This window comes from Salarias fasciatus, chromosome 11 (genome assembly GCF_902148845.1).
Source record: "Salarias fasciatus chromosome 11, fSalaFa1.1, whole genome shotgun sequence".
NCBI classification, from domain to species: Eukaryota; Metazoa; Chordata; class Actinopteri; order Blenniiformes; family Blenniidae; genus Salarias; species Salarias fasciatus.
Genome location: NC_043755.1, coordinates 9,672,853 through 9,681,708, shown reverse-complemented (window position 1 = coordinate 9,681,708; position 8,856 = coordinate 9,672,853). Strand labels below are relative to the sequence as shown.

Genomic DNA, 8,856 nt, shown 5'->3' with positions numbered 1-8,856 from the left:
GATCAATCAGGCCTGGTCACTGTGATCTGCCAGGCCTTTACTCTGCTCCACGCTATAGGCTGAGGGGAAGGCGGCGCACACACGCTCTGGTAGCACTCGCCTCATACAGCGGCCAGTTCACGCAGAGGTTAATGAAAAAAACAACAAAAAAAGAGCTGGAGTTTCATTGTACAGTCGGGAGCCAGCAAGTCTCATATGTACCAGCTTTCACTTGACCAAACAAAAACTGACCAGCGAGGACTCATTACTGGAGCACAGGGACGCATCGCAGCTCCGTCCTGCTCCGCCGTCCCGTTCAGACAACCTGATCAGCACAATCGCAAGCTTTTCCTGAGACGTCTAATTAGCAGAGCACAGTGTGAGCTCTTTAAATGTGAAGACAGACATGGGAAATGGTAGTACCTTTTTTTGAAGAAAGATATAATCATATATACTTTATGCCGTCACAGCAAGAGAATCGCAGGTTTATATAATGAAATTAACAATGGTAGCACTTGATTTGTCTGCTGTGGTTTCTGTGTGGTGGATTTGTGAAGGTTGGTTTATTGACAGAAGAACTGTTCATGTTACTATTGTCTGTTCTTTTTTAAACCTACTGAAAACAGAGTGTGAGAAACGATACAACAATTAATTCCCTGAGACTGTTTAAAGCTGCCTCACACTAGTACCAGATAAACTTTAGAAGGATGGAAATGTAGCAATCTGCCTCTGGAGGAAGGCTTTTAACAGAGATGTCATTGCATAAGCACAGCTGCAGCTAATAAAATTAATAATGGGTAATTTTGATTAAAGTGAGCTAATGAGCAAGCATCGACAATAGGGTTATTGTTATCGACGCTTGCTAACTGACACCTAAATCATATTTAATTCTATTAGCTGCAGCTGTGTCTCCTCTGCTGTGACAGAGGAAAAGGCCCGTCGAAGGTGTGTGTTCAAAGTCGAGGGCTGCAACAAAGATGTGTCCTTCAGAGGCTGTGAAGGCTTCGCTGAACTCAAGACAGTCCAGTGCAGGAGCTGCCAGAGCTGAAATCCATTTACACTTATGGGATTTTTTTTTTCATTGGTTAAAAAAACTGAAAATAATTTGAGACCACATGAATGGAATTGTGCTGATGTGAAAAAGATTGTCAGCTTGGATTTATCAGTTTGCCTCTGATTTGAAATGCCAAACATGCTCCTCTCTCACCTCAGTGAGACTCTTATTTCAGATTAATTCCACCAAAAGAACAAATCCTACACATTTTATCATAATCTGAGCGCAAAGTCTCATCATCAGGCCATATTATGAACTTCCAGGACTGAGCTCAGACTGCTGTTTGCGCTCCACGTCTCCTTCCCCAAGTGTCAAGAAGCGCAATAATGCCCCCTAGTGGAGGGATGAGGGAGAAAAAAAGAAATAACAAGCGCTTCGATTCAGGTCTTTGAGGAAGTTTTGACTCACTTTTCAGAACCATGTTTTACTGATTGTTATTAAACTGTGCAATGTCTCTGACACACTATCTAGTGGTTTATAGATCATAGAAATGGGAATATATGAAGACAATAATGTGTTATCTATCCATCAGCCTATCTTCATGAAGAAATTGAGTTGATCACAAACAGCAAAGAAAGGCACAAAATCTCACACAGAAGTTTTCAGTTAATCTTTTTTTTTTCTGTCTTTGAAATCACTGAGGATAAATTGGCATTTTAGTGTGGCACCACTGGCTCTCAGAGTGAGTGATTCTAAGTACGCCTACAGTTTTTTAAAGGATCTCAGCAGGGAGGTTTGTACCAAACATCTTCTGGAGATCTAACTACAGATCTTGTTTGGAGGTAGGCTGCTTCTCACCCTTCAGTAATCCAGACACACTCCATGAGGTGGAGTTTTTGGCCCTGGGGGGTCTGCAGCATTGCTCCAATGGGACGTCTTGCTCTTCTTTCTGCCTGAGAGAGCTCCTCACTGAGAACTCTTTGAAGTTCATCTATGCAGTCTCTATGCTCCTATCCAATTCAGAGCCATAGGGTGGTACATATGGGTGACAGTAAGAGACATCCTGGACAGATGACGAGACCAGCACAGAGCAAATACCGATTTTCTAAGAAAATTGGATGAGGAGGATCATGTTTGATACTTATACAAAACCACATACATTAAATTGTTTGAAATCGCTTATTTCAAATCAAGTATTTCCATCACTGATGCGCAAGAAACGGAAATAAATTACAAAGTAATCAAACGTGCTCACTGGTTTGATGAAGGAGGATGACAGCCTTTAAAGCCCTGATGGTGTTACACAGCTCAGAAGGAGAACATTTAAACATCTTCCTAAATCATTTTTTGCACAGTGCTGGAATCCTGATTTAAAGGCAGGCTGAGAAAACACTTCAAATTATCACCCCCCCCCCGACACTGGACAAAAACCCTTGTGAACCACAACATTAGTGTTAATTAACCACATCAGCCTCCATGTTTGTCTGATGTTTATTTGAAAGAAACTAAATCTTTGATAAATATGTACAAAACTTGACAGCTGCAGCAGTGAGAGAACAACATTGCTCTCTGGTCTCCACTGTGATTGCAGCTGTTTGGTTCCATGGGGCAGAACTTCTTTGCGATCACATCCTTATAGCAGATGACTTCGTGCTCAGCGTTTCCTCTTGGCTTCAAACTTGTAGATGGCTGCACTGTTTGGCGTTTCCTTTTTTACCTTCACTTTCTTGCCTTTGTCCTAAAGGAAGAGGAAAATAAACAATGTTGGAATGAAGCTTCATCCAATGATGATATTTTAAATAAGTCTCAGGACCTCCTCCTGCTCACCTGCAGATCTTTGCGAGTCTGAATTTTCTGGCTGATGACAAACATTTTCTTTTCTCTGTCAATCCTCTGGGAAAGGATCTTATACTGGTGTTTCCTTTGCTTTGCCAGTTTCTACAGGTACAACAAAGCAAAACAAAACAACACCTGTAAGTAATGTGTTAACTTACATTCTATTGTAACTTAAAAAGTGTGAGTGTGTGTATGTAATATTTTTTTATTGTAACCACAGACCTTAATAACGCGGGGCGCTTCAGCTCCCTGAATGACTTTAGTCTCCAGGGTTTTCAGGGTCGGTCTGTTGTACACTCTGTTCAGCAGCTCGGGGGCCGTGTCCAGGTGGTGTGCAAGGTCAAACGACTTCACTGTTGGCGCGCACACACACAGAAGATAGAATCAGTGGGGTTTTTTTTCTTTTTTAATTCACTTTCAAACCATTCTCGAATAAAGAAAAGGACAAAGTCTGTAGTGACAAAAAAAACAAAAAAAAAAAAAACGTTTGTTTGTTTACCTTCTTTTTTGGAATCCACAAAAAACGTGTGCGTGTTTTTCTGTTTGCTGTCTGCATCCAAAAGATGGAGCTCTGCTTTCATTTTCTCAATTTTCTGAAAGAACATTTTATACACAAATACGGATTAAAGGGGCACTAAAGTAGACATCTTGGGCATTATTTATGCTGTTAATACTGGCCTAAATATTATAAATGTTTTTTTCAAATTGCTATTCAATTCATTGCGACAGGGAGCTTAGTGCATTAACATGTTTGCACAATACAGCTACGTATATTTACACTGAACGCTAAGACTGTAAGATGACATTGATGCAAGCCATTAAACATCAGATCAACTTTAAAAATGTGTCCCACCAGCAGTAAACCTATGTGTTTATGATTCTAGCAATGTGCAATTTTATACTGCTAATACTGGTTTATGTTTTCTTAGGGTCTGCAGGTAGGCCTTACAAAAAAAGACAAAACTGACAATGGGAATTAATTTAGGCCAGTGATGAACTATGATTCAATTCAAAGGAAAATCAGGACTCGTATTAAAACATTTGAAGTCTGAACTTGAGGGTCAGTGTCTCCCCAGTATACAGACAGATAAAGACACCGACAAGCACGTTGCTGTAATTAGTATCATTCTGTACTTTGAGTTGTGCAGCAGTAAGTACAGTATTACTGTTGAAAATACATCTAGTATCATTTTTAAATATGTTCATGACCCCTTGTTAAAATACTATGATATACTGGGCAATGTTGAAGTCATCAGCAGATTGGGAGGGTGCATTACAGTACATTAATGACAAGTTTCAAACTTGCATACTGTCATTTAAAGCAGACATGCTAAAGCTTAGTCATAGAGGTTATAGACTACCAAGCATGTTTTCAAAGCTCCAACATGAGCTAACCACTACATCAATATGCAGCCATCAAAGGGTTTTGTCAAGTGAGTTTTATGTTTTGTGTATTTTTTCCCATTTATTATACCTTTGCCTCTGCAACCCTTTTCATCTCCACATATCTAATGTCCTGCGTCCTCATCACTTTCTTCTGCTCCTCGGTCACCTCCACCTCCTCTTTAGGTCGTTTTATTATGTGAACTCCATCCTGTCAACACAACACAAACAGAGGAATCAGAGGCATGAAATGTATCAGTAGCACTCATAACCTGAGAAGTCAAACACATAATCATGATGCAGTTGTTTACCCGCAGTTTGGTGTTGACCATTTTGTAGTAAAACTCATCTGGATTCTTCTCCAGGGCTTTCTTTCGAAGAGCAAGGATGGTGTTTTGTTTCTTGTGGTAATCACTAAATAAACAGATTATGTTTTGATCAGTGGTCATCCTAACAGTGACTTGAAGGAGTTCAAAGAAAACATTTGTTCCTCAATCAGGCATGTACTCACTCAGCACGGAGTTTGTAGTCCTTCTTCTTCTCCAACAACCCCAGGTTTTTTCTAAAACCAGGCTGGTCCAAGAAAACGACATATTATTATTATTTATTATTATTGTTAACGCAAATACACGGTCTCATATAAACACGCTCTTCACTGGGATGGTTAGCTCGCTAGCATGCTAGTCAACAAAACACTAAACTGTTTACCTGAGATCGCTCATGGTGATTTCTCTGTCGAGATTTCAGAGCTTTCCTGAACGACGACATGTTAGGAAGGTACTTCCAAGCGCAAAAAAGTCGAAACACAGCACTAATTTTGTGTTGTAGTGGGAATGACTAACACTCGAGGCAGAGGAGCTTCCTGAGAGCTGAACATGTGGTTTCCTCTGTGAAGGCTGCTTACCGATTCACTTCCGCAGATTCGACAGGAAGTCAACCAGACACCGAAAACACAGAAGGAAACAGACAGACAGAAGGAAAGATTCTCCATTCTGATAAAATGAATCAATAAAAAAAAAAAAATCATATTAGTGATTATTTATCACTATGAGTCATGTTTCAGTAGATGACAATTATTTGAGTTGAATGCGAGCACATTCTCGATGCCTAAAATCACCAGGGGGCGCTGTTGCACACCGTTTGAAAAGTTTGAACTCAAGGCAATCAAAAGCTTTATTTTTCTTGTAAAATGACATAGTAACGTATACCTTACTTTGAGGCTACTTCTAGATAACCTCCAAATCACGTTTGGTCAGTGGTGAAAAAAAAAGACTTTCATTGATGGTTTTGTTAAAGCAAAAGTGACAAAACGGGTGAAAACATGATATGAACAAGGACAAAGGGCAGATGCATGAGTAGTCCAGAAAAACGACAAATCCTGACTACAGATGCAAGTTGATATTTGTTTTCTACTCAGTTAGTTCTAATGCAAGGAGAGGACACAGGATCAACAAAAATATTATAGAAAGTGGCCTATCTATCTATCTATCTATCTATCTATCTATCTATCTATCTATCATTATTATTATTATTAATCACAGTTAAAAAATGCAAGCTTTTGACAGTCCTCAAATATATATTATATATAGAGACTTAATGGGGGGACAAAAGAAAAGAAGCAGATATGGAACATTTCATTGTGATGTATGTCTGAAGGAGATTCTAAGACATTGTTATTTTTTTCCACTTTTATTCACCATCTTTGTGTACCATTATAATAATATAAAAAAGTGAGTTTGAAAGTGTAAACCAAACCAAAAACAGATACATCCAGATTAAGTAGTTCTTTTGTGGTTTATACTAAAGTGTTTGTTAAATGTTCTCTAAATGTGATGAACAAGACAAAATTACCCTTATTGTCACTAATGCACATACAGCCTATTGTAACATTCATGTTACAACTTTGTCGAATTTTGTTAGATATTTTAGACTTGTAGTTTGAAAGAAACAGGAAGATACTAAATATGGTCAATTTCCTGACCAAAGATTGATCTCAAATTTTTAGGCATATTTTTAAATCTAGTGTGTGTATGAGCATGTAATTTGTGGCAGAATTATGTATTGTATAGAACAACACTTCTAACATTTTAGATGCAGAATGTTGAGGCATTTTTCTCATATTAGAAGTTTATTGAAGGTAACCAGCAATTCTGTTTGAGTCCGACAATAGTTTCATAATATGGCACGAGGATCATCATAGCAGTGATGATCTAATATATTTTTTGGCTGCACTGCCTGGACACATCATTATAATGAGGACCAGCATTTGTCAGAATATGGTAGATGCTAATTAGTATCAAGTTTTTCCAGTAGGAACTATGAGTACATGTTTCCACTGGACTTCAAATGTCTGAGTTTCACTTATGAGCTGATTAATTGTTAAAAAAAAAAAAAAAAAAAAAAAAAGACACTACAAACGTTGTGGTGTTTTATTTTATGTTTTATGAAACCGTCAAACAGTTTGCTGTTTGAATCTTACAGGTGCAACTGACAACACTCCAGTTATAACTCACAGTACACATGGACATGAAGATCCTTTTGTTTCTCTCCAGTTTTTTTTTTTTTTTATCTTTTCACTCTGAAGGGAAAAAAACAGTTTCAGGACCTCAGAGGATGAGGGAGTCGCCACTCCTCCCCAGGAGAAAAAGCTATCCACTTCCTGACACATCCTGATATTTTTGAGGAGAGGAGAGACAAAGACAAAGCCACAGTTTGACCAGTGCCTTAATCTCACCCAGACTCCCATCTCTCTGTGGATGTGAGAAGAATCCAGTGTGACAGAAAGTAGTGATATTCCACTAAACAGACATTTTCCCCCATGGAAGCCCACTGTGCCCCCACTAACCGCAAGGAATTTGTTTTATATGTGTGAGATCTGTCTGGCATTCAGAATGCTTTGTGGGCGAAGCGACCTATGAATGGGATCAGTGTTTCCACATTATGTCACCGACTTGTTTATCAGTCTGATGGCTAATGACCCTGATTCCCATGAAGGTTACAGCCAGGGCCTGACTGATCCAATCACCCACTAACATGTGCTTAACTAGGCAAACACAGACAGCTGGCGGGCTTTATGGGTTAAGTGTCTGTGTTCTGACTTACTGGAGAGACCGTGCTGTTTAATTCACGTGAGTATTTATCATTACGAGTGAAATGCCTGGCGAGCCGCAGCAGGAGTAAATGCTACTTTTGAAATCGTGGGGGGGGGGGGCTTGTGACAAGCTAATGCAACAACAGGAGCGCAAGGGGGTTTGCCCAGGGTCAGCAGCAGAGGAATGCCCTTGTGGAGCAGATGCAAAACCATTCGGTTTTCTAAAATGGCCCTGTAAAAATAACACTGCTGACATATTCTAAGGCTGCTGCACTTGGGCTGAGCTCAGGACTTTGGTATGTCTCCCCTGACCATGGTTGGTTGTCATCTGCGCTGAGCCGCTTGGCCAGCCCTGCTGAAAAATGCTTGAGCCAGGAGTCTTCACTGTGATCATACCAGCAGCTCCTAAAATTCAAACTATGGGTGAAAAAAGTATTTCAAACTGACTCAGGAATGGGCCCATTAAAGAAGCCATTGTTGTCCGTGGTTGGCACTGAACTGAAGCCTTAAGGTTGTTTTATCTGCCTCATTTTTTTCTTCTTGGTACTTGGAATAAACTTTTACTTGGAAATAATGTCCTTTTTACATAACTTCATTTACCTGACAGCTACTAAATATTTTCTTTATTAACGGATTTGATCCTGTAAAAGGCAACGCCTTGGAGAGAGTTTACTAAGGTCAGCCAACACGTTTGACCGCTGTGATGTGAAAAACATCAGAAAGTCAACTAAAGATTGGTAGTGAATGTCAAACAAAGTATGACTGATGCAAGATTTAAGGGGAGTAAATTATAGTTCGAACAGCATTCTCTCACTCTGAAAACCCAGATTATACAGCACCATACAGTGTGATATATTTCATAGCAGACTATATAATTATTCAGCACTCACAGGGCCAGTTTCATTTGGAATTCATAACTTGTGCGCATATTTGCATTGTTACAGTCTGCCTCTCGATGCCCGGTCCTCTCACCGAATAGATGATCTCCTGGGTGGGATTCTCGCTATAGTCCCTTAACCACAAAGCCTCGTAAAATAAAATTGTCTACAATTAAGCGCCAATATGGTGCTTATTTTCACTGCTTGAGTTTAGGGAGCATATATACTGTAGTGTCATGAGTACTTTTATTCTCAACACAATCACAGCAGTGAAGTGGAGAGAAGTGGAGGGCTTTTTAGAGGATGTACTTTATATTTGAAGTGTTCTGTATAATAAACCATTACCGCTGACGCTATTAAAACAGCGCCTTTGGTATTCCGATGCATGTTTTGAAGCTTAATCTGCGAGAGGTGGGGCCTGGGTTCACATGCCTTTGCATTTGAAACATACTGCATCTTTTTAGTTGTAAGACTTTTTCTGCGTCACGCCGCTTGTATTTTTTAATGTTTCTTACATCCTTCTGGTAGCATGCTACTGTTTCCACTTGCTGTAATGTGTGACAAAAACAGACGCACACCTTGGCATTACTTAAGTGGGACATTTAGCGGTTTAATTGCCTCATTAGACTGTGCTGTGGGTCATGACGCTCATTAGAGTTAATTTCACTCAGGTGTTACCAAACCGCACATCCAAG

General features: G+C 39.6%; 1 protein-coding gene across 1 annotated transcript; it reads right to left on the bottom strand.

Annotated features, from left to right (window-relative positions):
* Positions 1 to 2,448: 2,448 nt before the first annotated feature.
* On the bottom strand, positions 2,449 to 5,074 carry utp11 (UTP11 small subunit processome component). The gene is made up of 8 exons (XM_030102798.1): positions 4,901 to 5,074; positions 4,704 to 4,765; positions 4,504 to 4,606; positions 4,284 to 4,403; positions 3,309 to 3,402; positions 3,032 to 3,162; positions 2,801 to 2,911; positions 2,449 to 2,711 (listed from the first exon to the last, which is right to left on the bottom strand). The coding sequence occupies exons 1-8, from the start codon at positions 4,958 to 4,960 to the stop codon at positions 2,628 to 2,630; spliced, it is 765 nt and encodes a 254-aa protein (XP_029958658.1). The 5' UTR covers positions 4,961 to 5,074; the 3' UTR covers positions 2,449 to 2,627.
* Between the last annotated feature and the right edge of the window lie 3,782 nt (positions 5,075 to 8,856).

What these genes read in the sequence shown, in the direction of transcription:
- utp11 (XM_030102798.1), bottom strand. Translation starts at nt 4,960, where the DNA reads ATGTCGTCGTTCAGGAAAGCTCTGAAATCTCGACAGAGAAATCACCAT. An exon ending in ATCACCATGAGCGATCTCAG is followed by an intron (nt 4,766 to 4,900) that starts GTAAACAGTTTA and finishes TTCTTGGACCAG; the next exon opens with CCTGGTTTTAGAAAAAACCT. An exon ending in AAGCGCCCCGCGTTATTAAG is followed by an intron (nt 2,912 to 3,031) that starts GTCTGTGGTTAC and finishes TTGTACCTGTAG; the next exon opens with AAACTGGCAAAGCAAAGGAA.